Genomic DNA, 20,849 nt, shown 5'->3' with positions numbered 1-20,849 from the left:
GCACTACATTATACCTGCGTCAGGTATAATGTATGCATGGGGTGGGCGTTCCCCTGCAAAAAGCCTCGTAGAAGTGACGCAGTGAAATCTAGGAGATTTCACTGCGTCACTTTAAGGACGCCGTTGCGTCAAAATCTTGCGCCTGCCTCACAGCAGGCGTAAGACTGACGCAAGCCCTTTCACATGGGGCATGCCCCATGTGAAAGTACACATTTCTGGAGTTGCGTCACTTTTGTGACACACTCCAGCAATGCGTCACTTTTGCGCCATACAGATACGTCAGAAATACTGACGTATCTGTCACTCCTTGTGACATGATGCGTCATACATTAAATATGACGCATCAGGTATGTCGCAAGGAGGGCGCAATGAAAAGTGACGCATCACTGTTTACACGCAGCGATGTGTCACTTTTCATAAATGAGTCCCCAGGAGAACAATCCCCCTTCCCACAAGACCTCCAATTGCCTCACATCCCATGCCTTTCACTATCAACTCACTTGTTTATTTGGCAAAGCACTTCCTGCAGCACTTCTGCCCTGCTATGCTCAAAACATACAAACTGTTATTTACAGTGCTTAAATCAGCAAATATGAGGCATGAAGCACTACAATGAACACCCAAGCTCCATCAGTGCCACAATATGCATGTCACTCATCTCTTCCCCCTTCTTAACACACAGGAAACATCCCCATTCACCCAAAGCCTCACACAACCTCCCTAACCTCATAACCAAATTGTGAAGTAAACCCCTAAGATCCTCAGGGCCTCATTTATTGGGATTTGATGTAGGGCAGCACAGTAAGTCCCCTTGCTGCGCTGCTCTACATAAAAGTGATAGTGCAGGAATGCACCTTAATTATCCAATGCAGCGCATTCATGTCCTTCTCCCAGCGCTGGCGCCGTTTCAGCAGCCTAGCTCCAACACGGGCCTGGTGCAAAGGTGCATGTGTTGTTGGCAGGATTGTTTTTGCGCAGGAAGGTGTTATTCTGGGAGGCTTTTTCCTCTTTCATTGGATGTTGCGGCACACATGGAAAGAGGGAAAAATAGGTGAATTTCAGTTATTGCTCCTCGTTGCTGCTACCCTGGTAGGCGTAACGTTTAAGCTCATCCCCAGGTTTACATGCTCTTGTAAAACTGGCGTAGCATCACAATCCTTGGTTGTTGCATGTTAACACCAACTGCAATGCCCATGGAAAGCCTCCAGAGCACAAAGTAAAGAAACATATACCTCTGAGGCTTTCCAAATCCACACAAAGGGGTCGATTCCGATTCTGGTCGGGAGAGCTTCGAATTGCATCCAGCTTTGCGGAAACCTATCTGGAACCTTTGTTTCCAACCGACCAGTTCTGGCCAGTTCCGGATGGACAAGTACGATGCCTGGGAACAGTCCGGGCTGAACCAATCAGTTCCAGAAGACGTTCGGACAGGACAAGCCTTTCTGGAGTCGATTCCTACAGCTCTAGGGACTCGGTTTCCGAGCGAGTGAGTACGATGACTGATTCGGACAGCCTTTCCGAATTGGTTTGCCTGCCTCCTAATTGGGCCTGTGGGGGTACCCAAGGGACATCCCCTTTCCAGCCATATACAATGTGGCAGGCACCATGCGGTGCCCACCACAGGGTGCACGATTTTCCCCAGTCACCCATTTCTTCAATGGGAGCCTGTGTTCATGTTCGGAACACAGGCTCCCATTGAAGTTAATGGGAGTCTGATTGAATTGTATCCGGATACACACGGATGCCTGGTACTCGTTAAGTCAGACTGCCCCAGTCCAAGTCGTATGGAAAGCTTCCTCAACTGATTCGGTTGTATGCTTTCCCAACGAGATCGGAATTGGGCCCACAGTGGCTTTGCGTGACCTCTAAATTAGATTTTGTGGTTTGCACCGCTAGTGCATCACAAAAAGTAATGCTACGGTGGCGCAATGGGCTCATAAATATGCCCCTCAATGTAAATGTTCCTGTTATCCAGGTTTATCTTCTTTAGATTCATACAGCAGTTCTGAGAGATGCTCCTTTTTAAAGGGGCACATCCAGATAGATATCCTTAGTCACCACAGACATGTAGATAGGCAAGTTCTCATTTGAGAAAAGGACAACATTCCTACTCCCTTGTATGGAGGACATGAAATCTGCCACCCTGAAGGACTACACCCTGCCAGATTTAGAGATCAGCACCTGCAGAGGAACCGCAGTCCTGAGGGTTCCTCTGAAGGTGAAAACAGTTTAGTAGACATCTGTCATAGTTCCTTACACGACATGAGTCGGGGTACATGTAGGTACACGGCGTCCACCCACTATTTTCACAGGGTGGACGCCATCCCCCCTGTGAAGGTGTTGGTCACCACCGACATATGCTGAACTTGTCCTGGTGTAAGGCACCTTGACACGTTCAGCGAGGGGTGTTTTTTTTTTTACCTCAAGCAAGGCCGAAGGTAAGGGGCCATCAGGCACCCTTTTGTTTGAATATCTTGACTAGAGGCGTCCTGGGGCTTGACGCAAATGTAAATACCACAGAGGGAAACAAAGGCACACAGCTTGCTATCTCTGCAAAGATACTTTAGAGATGCATGCTTTTGCCTTTGTTCTGTCCCTCTATGTAAGAGCACACACTGTAAGACTCAGATGGGGTGGCCTGCCCCAGTATCTACACAAATAATTTAAAACGCATTATTTTTGTTGATAGCGCTACGTTGTGACATCATGCTCTGTGATTGCATGCGTCATGATGTCAATTGCATAGTGTCTAACTTGGTAAGGCCCCTCACTTCTTTAATAGGACTTGTGTTCCTACTATTAGCCCCGCACTAGTTAATTCTCCTACACTACACGAGTGGGGAGCTAATTTATCTGCTTTCCCCTCCTTTTTTCAGGAGCACGCAGGCTGCCTTCTAGGGGGAATCAACTCTGAATCCCCTCTGGAATCCTGACCCCTGAAGATCATGAAATTTGGTGGGGAGATGGTTGTCCCTCACCTTACCTCCATTCTTAATGTAGCTATTTCATCAGGAAATTATCCTCTCACTTGGAAAACTGCAGTGGTCAAACCATTATTAAAAATGTCTACTTTACATCCCTCTGAACTAAAAAATGATCGGCCTATCTTTCTACTGCCTGTCCCTGCAAAAACCTTGGAGAACCATCTCAACTTCTATCTTAAAGAGAGAAGGTCAAAGAGAGCACAATCCTGGAGCATATATGCAAAAAAAGACTAATAAGTCTTGTAGTGTCCACAATATTTGAGCTGTATGTATCCTATGGTTTCAATCTTTGGACAAGACAAAGGAGCAGAAAGAGGTTAAAATTTTCATTTTCTTTATTTGTAGATCCATAAAATCAAAGTTGGTAAGAAACAGCCGACACGTGTTTCGTCAGTACTAACAATCAGTACGATGACTTTTTCAAGGCTCTGAGACAAAACAAAAAATATATACATGATATTACAAAAATGAATAAATAACAATGTAAAAAGGCAGCAACTTCTATCTTCCTGGTAGGAATCAACATCATTTGCTTGATGGCTCTCAGCATGAGTTTAGGAGTGGCCATAGCCCGGAGACTGGATCAATTTTACTCTGATGCCACTTACACCTTCTGCGGTGCCCCTCATGATTCTTCATTGAGCCCAACCTGGTTTAAAATCTATGTCGCCTCCAGCCCAAACTCATTTGATTTTTTGGGCTGGAGTCTCTGTACTATGCGTATGACACACAAATGATTGTGTCAATCACCAACAGCACAGAGGCGTCCACAGCAAATTAAAAAAATTGCATGCAGGTTGTGGCCTCCTGGATAGTAGATAACTACCTTTGACTCATTGGCGACAAAACCGAAGTATTGATTTTTGGTAGTCAACAGTCTATACGGTCCTATTCTTGGTGGCCTGAAATGCTTGGCCGATGCCCCTGTCCAGCTCCAGCAGCAAAGAATCTTGGTGTGATAGTTGACAGCTCTCTTTCTTTTGACCCGCAGATCAACAGAACAGTCACAACTTGTTTTGGCATCTACAGGGTCTTGAGGAAGATCTTTCAGTGTCTTTCCTTTTCCTCTCGAAAGCAGGCAGTTGTCGCTATTGTCCTCTCCAGATTGGATTATTGTGATGCCCGGTTTCTGGATATCAATAGGAGATCCATTCACAAACTGCAGCTCGTACTGAATGCAGCGGCCAGGGATGTATGACATTACAACGCATGCTTTTACCACACATGCCTTTACAACGCTGTTTTTACAACGCATGCCTTTACAATGCATAGTGCTTTGGGGCGCTGGATAGTGAATAGTTTAATTTACTATTCCAACTCCAGTCCCCGTGGATAGTAGGGAAGGTGTTGGATAGTAAATTAAACCTATTCCCTATCCTAGAGCGCCCCCCAGCGCAATGCGTTGTAATGGTTTGCGTTGTAAAAGTTGCGTCGTAAAGGCACTGCGTGGTAAAAGTTGCGTTGTAAAGGATGTTTCCCAGCGGCCAGACTTGTGATGGATCTTCCTAAATTTCAACCTACTTCAGCATCCATTCGCAACCTAAACTGGCTTTCTCAAGGCCAGAGAATTTTACTCAATGCCCTGAGCCTGGTCCACAAAGTTCTTCATAACTTAGGATCGGAAGACTCAAAAGACTTTTTCAACGGTACGTTCCTACCAAACAATTACAATCTGTCACTAAAAACTGGCTGGTAGTTCACAGGTTCAAGAGAGCCAGGTAGGAGGGGAAGAGCTTTTTCTGTTGCTGCCTCTAAGCTTTGGGATACTCTTCTGCTATCGATTTCTGGACAAGAGTCTCATTCTCTTTTCTGTAAGGTCATAACGACTTGGCTCATCACTTAATTATTAGGTTCCCTCCCGTGCCTCCTGCAACCTCTGGCTCTATCCACAGCGCCTTGACGCCTTTGGGCAATGTATGCGCTTTATGAGACCAATATTCATTCATTCAGGTTTTTGATGAACGTCTACTAAACTTTTTGTTTTTAAAAAACTATCTCCCAAAGTGAGAGTTTGTTTTTTAAAAACAAATAGCTAATAACCTCCACATGCATAGAGCTTTTCGCTGTGTGTCGAGGTGATTAGTTTGATTGTTTTCCCAGGATCACACATTTTCCCTTTTGGTGGGAGACAGAAAAAAGGACATCAGACAGTCCACCTTAAGTTGAGTGGGCAGTGTGATACTCTTACTCCGACAGTCAGGACTCTGGCAGGCGGTCGGGATAAGCTTTCCATTGATGCACCCAATGGGGGCACCACCAAACGGAAAGCTGAAGGTCCATCCAGCTCTTAGTAGCACAGACGGATTGAGGGTTTGGCAGACGGGGTACTCCATCCCATTTGCAATGGAGCACCATGTCAGCCAAACTCTAAATTAGGCCCTAAGTGTTATTAAGTGCTAAACAAATGAAACTCATATGTATTAACCCCTTGCATGCTGGTGACGAACCCCAGCCGTCACGCTCCGCGGTGCTCGTGTGCGGATGACGAATGGGGTTCGTCACGGCCCCGCCCTGTTCGTTTGTTTACCCCACAGCGGCGAAAACGGGCCAGCAGCGAAGGGGTTAAAATGATCTCCATAATCACAAATAAGTTATCCTCAAGGAATATTATTACAGTGAACGAGGCATAAAGATGTTATATCACATATCCATAATATATCGGCCTATCTTTCCCTAGTTGACCTTCGAGTTATATTGTTAGCCTATTGTAATTCTTGATAATTAATACCTTCCTGCATAGCTGCTTCACAGCTGATAGTCTTCAAAATACTGTCCCTTCTGGCGTATGTCTCCAAACATCTCTCTCCCTTCTCATTTATTGTGGGGAGATGTTATACTGTATGCGCTATAGCATCCCTAAGCTGGTGGGAGGCTAATGTAAATGTAAATGTATGTGTCTTGTAAAGCCCACAACTGTCCGTGAGCGTCCCGGTGCTGTAGACCGCTGGGGAACCCGTCCTGGCTTTCCCTGTGAGATGGTCCCTTCTGGGTATCTCCAAGGTGAAATCGGGCATCCCCGGCGTCTGTGGGGGGCCGTTGTAGAGATGAGGCAAGCTTAATGCCCAGAGTTGCCGAGTGTGATCCCTGGTTAGAGTAGGCACCGAGGCGAGAATTGTCGAGTCTGCTGACCCTGGTCCAGGACCCTGCCGCGTCGGGAATTGAACCCTGGTCCCGGGCCGTTCTCTGCTTCAGGGTATGCCGCCTCTAACCAGTGAGCCACACCTCTCCACTTAGGGATGCTTTCTCTCAGAACCCCAATTTGGACAACAATAATAATAATAATACTGGAGTGTGTAAAGCGCGACAGCTACCTCAAACAGAGGTGTACCGGTGCTGAAGCAGCAGGCATTGCGCACAGAAGGGCTAGGGTACTAACAACCCATCCTAATCCATCCTACAGAGCGACGTCTTCAAGGCCTTTCTGAAACAAGTTTCTGAATTAGCCTATCGGAGGTTCCCTGGTAGGGAATTCCACATTGCTTTCCTTTTAAGTGTCTGAAATATTAGATTATGTGTATATAAGGCTGGAGTATGGAAGCCAGACACTAACAAGGACACTGTAGGTAGATAGTTTTACTGCCAAGTTTAAGTGACTAGTGAGTGGTGTGGAAGGAGAAGGCATGGGCAATGCTCACACACAGACAGATTATGCTGAAATGGATGTATGACGTTACAACGCATACTTTTACAACGCATACCTTTACAACAAATTTTTTACAACGCAAATACTATTACAACGCATGTATTTACAACGCAGGTACCTTTACAACGCATACCATTACAACGTAAGTATTGGTAAGTATATATTAATTTTTTAATTGTAAATTAATTGAAATTAATATAATTTAATGTAATGTAATTTAATTTAATTTAATTTCATTTAATTAATTTAATTTAAATTTAATTTTACTTTATTTTTACCCTGTACCCCTGTACCCCAAAAACCCAAAACTGACCCTGAACCCTAAAAATACCCCTTTACCCAAAAACCCCAAACTGACACTGAACCCTAAAAATAACCCTTTACCCAAAAACCCAAAACTGACCCTGAACCCTAAAAATACCCCTTTACCCAAAAACCCAAAACTGACCCTGAACCCTAAAAATAACCCTTTACCCAAAAACCCAAAACTGACCCTGAACCCTAAAAATACCCCTTTACCCAAAAACCCCAAACTGACACTGAACCCTAAAAATAACCCTTTACCCAAAAACCCAAAACTGACCCTGAACCCTAAAAATACCCCTTTACCCAAAAACCCAAAACTGACCCTGAACCCTAAAAATAACCCTTTACCCAAAAACCCAAAACTGACCCTGAACCCTAAAAATAACCCTTTACCCAAAAACCCAAAACTGACCCTGAACCCTAAAAATACCCCTTTATCCAAAAACCCCAAACTGACCCTGAACCCTAAAAATACCCCTTTACCCAAAAAACTAAAACTGACCCTGAACCCTAAAAATTCCCCTTTACCCAAAAACCCAAAACTGACCCTGAACCCTAAAAATACCCCTTTACCCAAAAACCTAAAACTGACCCTGAACCCTAAAAATACCCCTTTACCCAAAAACCTAAAACTGACCCTGAACCCTAAAAATACCCCTTTACCCAAAAACCCAAAACTGACCCTGAACCCTAAAAATACCCTTTAAAAAAACCCAAACATATAACATTTTAAATATAATTATATACTTACCAATACTTACATTGTAATGGTATGCGTTGTAAAGGTACCTACGTTGTAAAAACATGCGTTGTAAATACATGCGTTGTAATAGTTTTTGCGTTGTAAAAGTTTCGTTGTAATGGTAGTGCGTTGTAAAAGTTGCGTTATAAAGGTTGTATACCTGCTGAAATGTGCCCTCAAGCAAAATGACCTAAACCTGCCCATGTTAAGCAACTCCTGATAAAACTTGTGTTCAGTGAAAATAAACACAATTTGTGTTGACACATTTTGAGTTCTGTAGCAAAAAAGTCCTTCAGGATTTAACATAACACACAAGAACACCATAGTAGGGGCCTGGCCAAGACAACATGGGGCTCCACCTTCAGTAGGCTGTTAGGCCCGTTTGCCACATTAGGCCTTGTGCTGATGAGTTTTATGTTGTTTAAGGTCATCTAGATATTTGAAGAAAACAAATCAATGATAATCTTCCTTTTTAATTTATAAGAAGGTGTCTTCTTAGCTCGCCCTGTAATTATTAGCACATTTTTTATGTCATTACAATGTGTGGACAGTACGATAAGTGCAGCTGAGCAGGGTCTGGCAGCCAGTTCATATTATAGCCTTATAGCCCGCCGTAGAGGCTATTAGTGGAGTGGTGTGGCTCACTGGTTAGAGGCGGCAGACCCGGAAGCAAAGGACTGCCCGGGACCAGGGTTCTATCCCTGACGCGGCAGGGTCGTGGACCAGGGTCAGCGGACTCGATAATTCTCGCCTCGGTGCCTACTCTAACCAGGGATCACACTCGGCAACTCTGGGCATTAGCTTGCCTCATCTCCACAATGGCCCCCCACAGACGCCGGGGATGCCTGGTTTCACCTTGTAGATACCCAGTAGGGACCATCTCACAGGGAAAGCCAGGACGGGTTCCCCAGCGGTCTACAGCGCAGAGATACTCCTTCGGGAGTTGATTCTAGCGCTTTAGAAACCCACAATCAATCAATCAATCAATTAAAGGCCCTCTCCAGCGTTAAAGGCCCCCAGCCAAAGGCGAGGGCCTTTAACAAGGGAGAGGGACTTTAATAGCCGGTATAGCCCGCTAGAGGGCAGAATGTTCTAACAAAAAAGAACAAAGCCTTATGGGAGCGCGAGGGGATTGGAATCCCCTCAGGCTCCCTGAAGCCTTTGTTCACAGCCAGAGCTGTGAACAAAGAATCATTGGAATGTTGGAGCTCCAGGCTTATACCAGCCATTATAAGCCTGGAGCACGCCATTGTTTGCAATGGAGCTCCCAACATTCCAATGTTCTAATATCAATTTAATAAGGTTGGGAATATTATCAAAACAGGGCTTGAGGAGTCACAGGAAAAGATCATGTTTTTCAAACTGAGTGTCAGTAAAAAGCTAGAGTTGTTGTTGTGTTGTGTTGTGTTATGTTATTTTATGTTGTTATGTTATGCTATGTTTTTTTATGTTTATTTACGTAATGTGTATTTGTACTCTCTTTCACCTGGCAGCCTATCTTGGAGCAATAATGGCCTAGCTTAGGTCTAGCATAGGACCAGCCTAGTAGAACTAGTTGAAGAGCTACATCTTCAATTTCTTGCGGAATTCAAGAATTGAAGAGGATACTCTGATGGCCCTCGGAAGGTCATTAGAAGCTTTAGGAGTGATGAAGGAGAAGGCCTGACTGTCGGTTCCGATTGTGCGTATGCGTAGGATGTATACAAGTAGGAGTTCTGCTGATGGGAGGTGTCTGGAGGTTATGTGGAGTCTGATACTGTTGTTGAGGTAGGCCAGGTCTTGGTAGTGTAGGGCTTTGAAGGTGTGAGTGAGGAGTCTGAACAGAGTTTCTTTTATATATAGAAAACGAGTGGAGCTCTCTGACATGAGGGGGAATATGCATAAATGTGATAGGTCAAGTACGATTCCGGCTGATGATTTTTGTATAGTTTGCGTTTCGTAGCCAGTTGGGTGCTGATTTCGGCGTATACATTTTTCCCCTAGTCCAGTTTGCTTTTGATGAGTTCCTGGGTGATGGTTCTGCGGTGTTGGTGGGAAGCCATTCGAACAGCTATTTCAGCATCTTCAGGATGTGGAAGTAGGAGGTGTATGTGGCATTGACTTGGGCATTAATGATGAGTTGACTCTATTCAAGTTACACGCCCCCCTATACACTTCTTAATCTCTGTCAGTTCACATCTCAATTATGGTGTGTGACTCTCAAAACATATCGTACTGTCTCAGGGCCCGATTCACATAACTAACTTAAGACAAAATCCTAAACTTACTACTTTTGGTAATCACAGAAGGCATTTAGTAGTAGTAAAGTTAGGATTTTGTCTTAAGTCTGTCTTAAGTCTATCCCAAGTTTGTCTTATGTTTGTCTCAAGTCTGTCTTAAGTCTGTCTTAAGTCTGTCTTAAGTTTGTCTTAAGTTTGTCTTAATTTTGTCTTAAGTCTGTCTTAAGTCTGTCCTAAGTTTGTCTTAAGTCTGTCATAAGTCTGTCCTACTACTTTTGGTATTCACAGAAGTCTTAAGTTTGTCTCAAGTCTGTCTTAAGTCTGTCTTAAGTCTGTCTTAAGTTTGTTTTAAGTTTGTCTTAAGTCTGTCTTAAGTCTGTCTTAAGTCTGTCCTAAGTTTGTCTTAAGTCTGTCTTACGTCTGTCCTACTACTTTTGGTATTCACAGAAGGCATTTAGTAGTAGTAAAGTTAGGATTTTGTCTTAAGTTTGACTTAAGACAGATTTAAGACAGACTTAAGACAAACTTAGAACAGACTTAAGACAGACTTAAGACAAAATCCTAACTTTACTACTACTAAATGCCTTCTGTGAATTCCAAAAGTAGCGAGTTTAGGATTTTGTCTTAAGTTAGTTCTGTGAATCGGGCCCTCAGTCTTTAGCTTTGAACTTATTCTTTGGAGAATTAGAACTGACTGATTGCATCACAGAGTAGCTCATCAGGTGTCAGTTTCCCTCATTGGAACACAGTCTCACTCCTCTGATGTGAGCTCATTCCTTTGAACACTGTCTCATGCTTTCGCTGTGAGCCCCTGTCCAAGAAGTGCTCTCCCATTCATTTGATGTAAGAGTCACTCTTTGATTCAAAGTCTCAGGGAGAAGTGTGGCTCACTGGTTAGGAGCGGCAGACCCTGAAGCAGAGGTCGGCCCGGGATCAGGGTTCAATTCCCGACGCGGCAGGGTCTTGGGTCATTGTCCGCGGACTCGATAATTCTCGCTTAGGTGCCTACGCTAACCATGGGTCCCACTCTGCAACTCTGGGCAATAGCTTGCTTAATCTCCACAACGGCCCCAGCAACGCCGGGGATGCCTGGCTTCACCTTGGGTGCCCTCTCACAGGGAAAGCCAGGATGGGTTCCACCAAAGAATACAGCGCCAGGACGCCACGTAACGAGGTAACAGTGCGTTTTACAAGTATACATACATACAGGGTGTAAGGGTGTGAGGCTCGCTACAAGCAGCATAGTCTCATTCATTGGGACTTTTACTCCATGCACCACAGTCTCACTCACTTGCACTAGAGTCTCACGGTCTGGATTTCAGCTTCGCCTTTAATTCCTTGCAGCAGAAAATTATGCTTTGATTGTAAATCCCTGCCAAAGGGCCACTGTCTCACTCATTTGCAATGACTTTTGCTCATTGGTACAGAAAGGGTGGGAAACCCAATATACCCTTGTGGGCTTGGGCAGGATGCAATATTTTAGAGGGATTTTGTTTGTATGAATAATCACCAGATTTTAGACTTGGATCTTATTTACCCATTGAAGTCTCTACAATCAAATTGTTATCTGATCTAATTTTGAATTGACTGCCAAATGCGCAGAGAAACACTACAATACATGCATCATTTCCGCATCTAATTGAAGTGCACAAATTGGGAGCGATAAATTCGACCAAATGTAAAATACAGTGGCGGACCAGGAAAGAAATCCAACATATCGAACAGTCTATAAGCCGAGAAAAAACCAGGTCCAAAATCAGGATTAATACTGAGATTTTAATTGATACTGGAAGATTGAGGTCACTACCGAATATATTGAGAGAGGGTCACAGTCACATGTTAATTGTGTTGTCCTGAAGAAGGTCTCACTGATAAGTACCATAGAAGACCGAAACGTCGACTATTGGGTCCATTTCTCCATCCATTAGCAACGGATTAAGTGACCTGTACTTTAAACAAAATAAGTGTCACTTATTGCTTTAATTATTGGTTTGGACTTTTTCAAATGAATTATAGAACGATTGGGGCGTTTCTTTTCCATTCGGAAGCATTGTAACAAATGTAAAATGTTGATATGTACCCTATGAATTTTACAATCAAATGATATAAAAAAAAATAAAAAAATCTACAATAACATTTCCCTGTTTGTCATACTCATTACGTTTTTTCATACTCATCAAGTTTTTCATAATTCTCAGAAATTATACACTGTATTCTAATTATTTCCTTTTGAAAGGTTTCTCTACGCATTTGGCATTCAATTCAAAATTAGATCAGATAACAATTTGATTGTAGAGACTTCAAGGGGTGAATAAGATCCAAGTATAAAATCTAGTGATTATTCTTACAAACAAAATCCCTTGCCGGCACTCTAAAATATTTTACTAATTGGAGCATACTCCCACTCTCTGCCCATTTTTCACACTAATTGGAGCATAGTCTTACTCATCAGCTGTGTCTTTCACTCCTTGGAGCACAGGATCTTAGCCAATGAGGTCTCTTTATGAATTTATCAGTTGTTATTCCATTGCTTCTACTACTATACTGACATATGACTCATCTTGGCTGTTTTCCAAGGCTTTAAGCTCTAGTCTGGTTATATACCAACAGTAAGCATTTAATCAGCTCTTACCTCAGTGGCTATTGTAGAGATGAACTGAGAGTGGTCATATTCCCAGCCATGCTGGCAAGTCTGAATCACAGAGCTGTTGAGTGGTTCCCAGGTGGAGTTGTTGGGTGGTCCCCCGATAGAGTTCTCCAGCAGGTGCCACTGGGGCTCTCTGTACATCTTGCAGGAGCTGAAGGTCCCATCAGGCTCCCTGGGGATGCTGATGAGGAGAAGCTCTTCCTCTGTGAGGTTCCCTAACACATCCTTGTTTTGGAGGGCACACCGATGGGGAGGCACCACCGCCAGAAAGTTGGTCAGCAGGAAGTGTGCAGACAGAGTGGCCCGGTGAATGAATAAGAGAACCAAAATGAAGATCTGGAACCTTCCAAAGCCTCCAGCTTCTAGTAGAAGTTCCTCAAGCTTCATCCTGAACTGGAGAGTGGTGAATGTTCAGGGAAGTTTATCTCCACCAGCAATCCACTGTAAGCAGAGGATGAGAAATGTCATGTTATGTTATTTGCATTTTTAAAGCACACTATCGCCATACGAATATGTCTGCAGCTGAAATTATGTAAGACCACCCCTTAAAGATCAAAATGTGAAAGTCATTCATCCCAAATACACAGAAAAAACAGTGTTTGATGGATGGAGGGGTAAGAGGTCACAAGTGGGAAAGTGCCACATAAGAAGCATGAGAGAAGAGCAGAAAGATAGAGCTGCCCATAAATGGAGGCTGTGTGTGGTTGAGGAGGGGCTCCAGTAGTAAGTGTGGCTTTGGATCAGCTGCTGGAAATGGATCCATATAATTCTTACCAACCATCATTCCCATACCTTACCAATTATGTGGGTGTGCTAACCACCTGCAACAGGAAAGGCCCTAGAACAAAGAAATGTCAATATTTTTCCTTTCATTTACACTACTTCTGACAATGTGGGTAGGGGGTACTTGTGGTATTTTTTCTCTGAGCTTGGGAAGTGCTGAGTGAAACCTACCAATCTGAGATATTTCTGAAAACTAGATAGCCAGGAGAATCTAAGTGGTGTAACTTCAAACATGACATTTCAGAAGGAATTTGACTTTTCCCCTCACATTTCTGCAAGGGAGCGTGGATCCGCAAATTTCTACCACACAGCATTGCTAAACTTTTCTCAATAAAAGTGCCCCATTGTGTGGATGGGGCTTTACCCCGGGAACCAATCACAACTTGGACCGTGTGAAGCCAATGTGGTGTCCATGAGGTCTTCACATGGTTACAGTTTAGGTCTAGATTTATACTGCTCAGATGGCTCACAGTAGGGTAGAAAAACAGTGGTGGGGCAGACAGCAGACATGCTCTGCAAATGAGAAATATACTAAGGAAGACCGGTATTATGGCAGAGGAGAAATATACTAAGGAAGACCGGTATTATGGCAGAGGCAGACACTGTTGATGGTATGCAGAGTTCAGGAGAGTCACAGACTGCTTGGGAAAGGAAACATATGCAAGGCATGAAGAGAGGAGGCAGGTAAGGAAACTAAGGCAGAAAGGTCACAGGGAGAGCACATAGACTGCAGAGTGGGTGTGGGACATTTATGCTACTCAGGAGGCACCAACACAGGGCAGGGAAAAAAGCAAGGGAAACAAACCCTGTATTGCAATAAATACTGAAACAAGCTTCCCCTTCTCTCCTGCCCCGCTTTGCACTTTGAGGCTCCTTTAGAGTGGCACAAAACACTATCCAAATAAACAAAAGAAAATAACAGCAGGAAATACAGTTCAGATAAAGACACTGTGCAGAGTGAAGACCAGTTCAAGGGGAGGCGTAGACTGCCCGGATGAGAGGGAGAGAGCAGAAGAAAGATGACGTGAAGACCCTTTCAAGGGGAGGTGTATTTGTAAAATAAGAGCACTGATCTAGCACACTCTCCAATGTTCCTATGTCCCACAATTACTGATTTGAAAATTTGGCTTCAAACCATACCTACAGGTCTGTCCCTTAAACCATTTTGCCACTAAGTAAAGATCGTTCAGAGTTCCACGTTGATACGAGATAAACAGAGTCCACTCCGTTTAGTTTCTTCAAATGGATGTCATTTCCTTGTTGTTATTACATCCATCATAAATGGCCGCCACTGTGCCAACACGTGTTTCGTCTCCACTGAGACTTTATCAAGGCTCTAACACAAGATTAAAACACTATTGTGAATACAGTTACGTTTACGCGTTGTAGCCAGACAAACGGGATTTGGTTGATATGATTGATTGAGCCCAACTGCGATTGATTGCCCATACAAGGGTATGGATCTTTTTCTTGCGTGTGGTTTCTTGACCTCCAATGTGTTTTCTTTTGTTTTTTATGCTGGGTTAGTCACAGATTTATAAGCGGGTGGTGTCAACATTTGAAGGATAGTGCACATACAGTATAAAGGGAAATTTGGTGTGAAGAATGCGTTAGGTGGCACTGGGATATTAAGCCCTTGCGTGCTGATGGCGGCTTCCGTCCGTCATGCATTACAGTGCTCCTGTGCTGATGACGGCCGGGAGCCGTCATGACCACGCCCGTGATCGGAATGTCCAGCACAGGAGCGGAATTCCGGCCGCGGACAAGGGGTTAAGCAGTAACGAAATATACTGTTCTAGAGGAACAGACCCTGTCTTGATAGTATCTTGGACTTAAGGGATTTAGCTTAATAATTTGTGTTTTTGGTGATGTTATATCTGTAATTTCCCTTGTTTTTTTCTTTGACTCTATGTGCTCATCACTGGACTACAGGACTCCGATTTGTGCACATACGGCTGGTGCTCTTGAAGATTCTGGAAAACACTATTAACAACGGGTGAGACAGTAGTTCCCGCGTGCGATCTCTTATTAACTGAAGTGATTTAACACCGAGGATTGACTTAGGCCAATTGATAGCCCCTTTGGTCTAATAAATGTTACAAGGGCATACTTTGTTCAGAGGTTAAGTTTGAGTATTGAACCGAAGGGTACCTGTGTTGAAAGATCATTCTTTAACCTATACAGCTGTGGATTTTACATAACTAGGTGTATAAGACAGTTCTGGTCTTGGATGAACAGTTGGATAAAGAGCGTCTTGTCAATCCGTGGGTGTCAGGCAGATGTAGCCTTTTAATCCTTTTCTGTGGATGATTTGGATGAATTATTGAGGTCCTCATGTGGGCTTCGGGTGACTACTTCAGACACATTGGGTGACTCTTTCTTCAATTGTATTCTCTATTAACGCTGTGAGATCACTTTTCAGTTCTCTGTCTCGGTTCTGAGATCTTTTCCTGTCAATTCTTAGGTAATAATATGAGCCATGTATGACACACTGCTTTTAACTGTCCTATGATTATAAGTAATGATGATGCTGGTGTGAGGAAGGTGGAACACTCCATCCAGATCCTGGTTCAACACAGAAATCAACGCTGAAGGCGACAACTTAGAGCTACAGAAAGAGTCTGGCACAACACCCCTTCCAAAATCCTTCACGATCAACTCAAATCAGTTTGTGCGAATTACAAAAACCACATAAAGAACGAAAAATCTGCATTTTTCTGCAATGCTTTAAACAATATAAACAACAGGCCTAAAGAACTCTTCAACCTTACTAGGCAACAATCTCCCAAGCCCCCTACATCCTCAGGCCAGGCCTCCAAAGAGCAATGTGACAACTTTGCAAACTTCTTCAACGACAAAATCACCAAGATCGTGCTTTCACTGGACAACTTCAACAACCTCAGTCCCCCTCTCATGATCCCCCCACCAGGAACAGAACACCCCACATCCAAACATCCCACTAAAACCTGCAAATCCTTCATCCCCATCTCGGAAAAGGAGATAGTCAATCTAATCTCCTCTTCCAAACCTTCTTCATATACCTTGATCCTATTACCACCCAAATGGTCAAAAAACATAAACTCTCCCAAGCCCCGCTCTGGAGTAAAATCATAAATAGCTCTCTAAGAACTGGAGACATTCCAGAATGCCTGAAAGTAGGCCAAGTCACTCCACTAAAAGCCAGGCTTGGACACCAATGAACTGAGCAACTTCAGACCCATCTCCAATCTCCCTCTCTTAGCCAAAATCCTAGAAAGGTGCGTCCTCCTACAACTGCCTCAATATATGGACATCAACAACCTTCTAGACCCCCACCAATCGGGCTTCAGAAAAGGCTGTAGCACTGACACCACGATCCTCAACGTCATGAACAACATCCACAAGTCACTCAATACAGACCAATGCTTCTTACTCATTCTCCTGGACTTATCGGCAGCCTTCGACACGGTTGACCATAATCAACTCATCAAGGTCCTCAAAGAAAGGGTAGGTGTGGATGAGATGGTTTTACACTGGACACTGGTTCTCCTCCTTCCTCCACAACCGCAACCAAACAATAAAAATTATAAACTTCACGTCTGACCTACACCCCGTCAGCAGGGGTGTTCCCCAAGGATCAGTACTTTCCCCACAACTCTTCAACATATTCATGGAACCCCTCACAAACATACTCACAAAAAACATCCCCTTCCACTTCTATTCAGACGATACCCAGATCTACTTCGAAACCTCCTCCATCGATGACATTCAAAGACTCAACAAGACTCTAAGAGAAGTTCAACACTGGCTGACAATAAATCATCTCAAACTCAACCAAGACAAACAAAAAAAAGAGGAGAACCCCCAAATCCTAGACTGGCTAAAAGCTCTCAATGGCAATCTCATCCTGGCTGACTCTGTTAAATCTCTAGTAATCACCCTAGACCCAAAACTTGACATGACAAAGCACATTAATAAACGCCTTCCTCAACATGAAGCTACTCAACAAAATAAACGCCTTCATCCCGCCCAAGGACCTCAAACAAGCAACTCAATCGCTGGTGCTGTCCAGACTTGATTACGGGAATGCAATCCTCAAAGGTACCGCTGAATCACACCTAGCTCCCCTCAGAACAACTCTCAACATAGCAGATAGAATGGTCACCGGAGTTACGAAATACGATCATATTTCTCCCGCACTCAAAGAACTAAAATGGCTCCCAGTCGAAATGCGAGCCAGCTTCAGAACTGCCTGCCTGCCTAACACAAAAAGCCCTGCACGCAGGGAAGCCAGAATACCTGGCCTCTAAACTCAAGAAAGTCGGCCAGGCAAGGAACCTCAGGAGCACCAACATGCTACTCCTCATCCCTATAAAAACACACAAACAAAAAACCGCAGCCCGGACCTTCGCTGGATTCCATACCAGGACTACCACCTCCTTTGTAAAATTCAAGAGACATCTCAAAGACCTCTTCCTCAATCGTTCCCTCCCGAACTGATAGCTGTCATCGAAACTCAGAAACTAGCACACTGCCGCTCCCTGCTGTCGGGACATTAACTCTTTTTCCTCCTCCCCTCCACGAGTTGAAGTGCCCTTGTCACCAGGGCCGGTTCGAGGATTTGCGAGACCCTGGGCTAAAAGGGAACGTGCGAGGCCCCCTCTAATTTAGATTAGTGGCCCCTTGCAGGAGACCATTCAGAGACAGTGCAGGAGGCCCATTGTCCAGCATTTTTGTGCCCCCACAGTTTTAACTTTTACTCCACAAGCATTTCTCACACCTTCAATCCGATAGGTGTGAGAATTGATTGTGGTCTAAAAGTTAAAACTGTGGGGGCGCCAAAATGCTGGACAATGGGCCCCCCACAGTGTCTGCGAATGGTCTCCTTGCAATTGAGGGAGCGTCTCCCTCCCCCATGCCTCCGGACACCATCCCTGAGAGGCCAGTGGAGGGGGCCCCCTCCAATGGATCTTAATTGCAAGGCGACACCTTGCTGCCTGTGAAACAACAGGACACACCACCAGTGCTGGGCCCCATGCTGGTGGGCTGAGTGCGAGGCCCTGTGCAGCCGCCCACGCTGCCCATGCCTAGCGCCGGCCCTGCTTGTCACCCCTCCCCAAAGGAGACGCGGAATATACCGATTCTGTAATTACAAATGTAGGTGGCACACTTTACAGTGCCACAGGCCATTAAGAGTCGGTATTTTACCACACAATCATATTGTGTGGTAAAATACCGAATTCAGGTGTGCATGCACATATGTGCATGCACACCTGTGCAATGTATGTATCTGTATGTATGTATAAACCATTTTATAGCGCGCTCTATTACTTGGGAGTATCCTGGCGCGGTGGGAAATGACAGAGGAAGACAGAGCGGAGATCCACTTATGTCACACTTTTGAATAGATGGGTTTTCAAATTTTTCTTAAACTGGGCTACGCACTGAATGGAGCGCAGATGGAGAGGAAGGGCATTCCAGGCCCGGGCAGCAACCACAGCTATGGACTGGCCCCCTAATCTAGTTCGCTTAAAGCGAGGAAGAGTCAACTTGAACAGGGAAGAAGATCTAGGAGCTCGTGTGGGAGCATAGAAGATGAACCGCTTCTTCAGGTAGGCAGGTCCTTGGTCGTGGGTTGCTCTAAACGAGAGCACAAGGGATTTGAACAGGATGCGTTGTGACACTGGCAGCCAGTGAAGGCTACACATGTGAGAGCGAACGCTCTTCCATCTCGGAACATTAAAAAGAAGGCGGACAGCAGCGTTCTGGATAACCTGGAGGCGTTTAACCAGATAAGCGGGGATACCGCTGATAGAGCAAGCTTCGCATTGCGACTTGCTCGAGTCATGAACCTCGCCCGTGTGTAATAAATTAATACAATTTCTTCGTCTTACTAATATATTTTTCATATACAAACGAAGTAGATGAAGCTTGCCTATGTGTATTTCTAATACAACTAATCCGTGTCCCTAAAACATGGCCGCCGCTTGGAAAATTGCTTCTGCGCATGCGTCAGTCACACTCACGTGACATGACGTAGTTATAAGTTTGGTGGGAGTGCGCATGAGTAATACACAAGCTTTCGTGAATAACGTGGTGATGCTCTTGTGATCATGTATATGATGCTAATGTTTCAACTGCATAGTATATTTTTATAAGGATAAGTTTAAAGTACAAAACCATGATGTGTTTTACATATATTCACTTCTATGTTTTAATTTGTTCTCGCTTACTTTTCATGTACTGCGGGAAATGGGGGTCCGAACCGGTTGGGAGCCATATTGAAGGTCGCTTCTATGCATGCTCATGGTACACAGAAAGTGGCAGCCTTGAACGGTGGAACTCAGCCAGCTGGCAGCCACAAGCAAGATGTTCATGTGAAAGCCACCTTTGACCTGGCAAGATGGAGTCGACTGTCCCCAAGTTGTTACAAAAGAACAGTTCTTATTGTATTCCATGCAGTTTCTCATGGGAACCCCAATCTTGCTAGGCGGCACCTTACTATGCAAATTAGGCCTCCAAATAGTCTGTTCTGATTGGTGTGTTACCCAAATCCTACCTTAGGACCAATCCAAATTGAGGGATTCTGACACTTTGCAACATTGGGGGGTGGTACACCGTCCCAAAACAGTATATCTACCCTGGGTTCACCTAGGGAAATTGTCCGACTTGTCTGGTTTAGCTGACCTGTCACTGACCCAACGCACTCAATAGGTGACTGAAGATACAGAGCGCTGCGGAGCACTCTGTCCGAAATTTGACCATAGACTAAGGTTTTACTAAACCTTAAAGTGCTTGGCGGAGCACTTTGCTGGGAGTTCGCTGACCCAATCGGGGTCTTGATCGATAGCTGCAGAGAGGGTAGAGCGCAGGCGTTGCTTCCGAACTGCGGGTGCCGGTCCTGTCCTGAGGGTCCTGTCCTGAGGGTCCTGTCCTGAGGGTCCTGTCCTGACGGTCCTGTCCTGACGGTCCTGTCCTGATCCTAATCTGGTCTTCCTGTCCTGTCCTGGGAGTCCGTTCTGCACCTGCTGTCCATTGAGGGGTATCCTTCCTTGAGGGTTTCCTGTCCTTAACTGACCCGTGGCCAGGGTTTGGTTTCCACACCAGTCTAGGTAAATATTGCTCTGAAAACTCTGAATCTTGCACCTTTCTAAATTCCTGTCTTTTGCTTTAATAAAGACATACCTTTGCATATGAAAATTTTCCATGCTTTCCGCAACCACTGAATCATAAAGTCATTTGCATTTATTTCATAACGTGTTCCTATGTTACCCTACCTGCTAGAAATTATATTTTGCATTGCAGTTTGTCATTTCCTGATATGGTCTAGGACATCCTTACTTAAATTGTCTAAAGAACTTTTGCCTTGATGCATAGCGTGTTTTTCTTCATAGTCTCTCCCATAGATATATATATATACCTATATCCCAAAATCCTGTCTCATTTCCTTGAGATAATTCTAGAATACTAGTCCTAATCAAAGTCTATCCCATCTTTAATGATTCATCTTAAATGTTCAAATTTCTGACCCTTCAATTTTGAATGT

The 20,849-nt window shown here is 44.4% G+C and overlaps 1 protein-coding gene across 1 annotated transcript in view; it reads right to left on the bottom strand.

The window, feature by feature from the left end:
• Positions 1-20,849, bottom strand: part of LOC144824399 (solute carrier family 22 member 7-like) — a 259,657-nt gene that overhangs the window by 203,148 nt on the left and 35,660 nt on the right. Inside the window, exon 2 of the mRNA XM_078683509.1 lies at positions 12,527-12,982. Within this exon, the coding sequence (XP_078539635.1) occupies positions 12,527-12,928 (402 nt within the window). The 5' untranslated portion in view covers positions 12,929-12,982. The remainder of the gene's footprint in view (positions 1-12,526; positions 12,983-20,849) is intronic.

This window comes from Lissotriton helveticus, chromosome 3_1 (assembly GCF_964261635.1).
Source record: "Lissotriton helveticus chromosome 3_1, aLisHel1.1, whole genome shotgun sequence".
Lineage (NCBI taxonomy): Eukaryota > Metazoa > Chordata > Amphibia > Caudata > Salamandridae > Lissotriton > Lissotriton helveticus.
The sequence above is the reverse complement of the archived record's forward strand: the minus strand, read 5'-3'. Positions and strand labels throughout refer to the sequence as shown.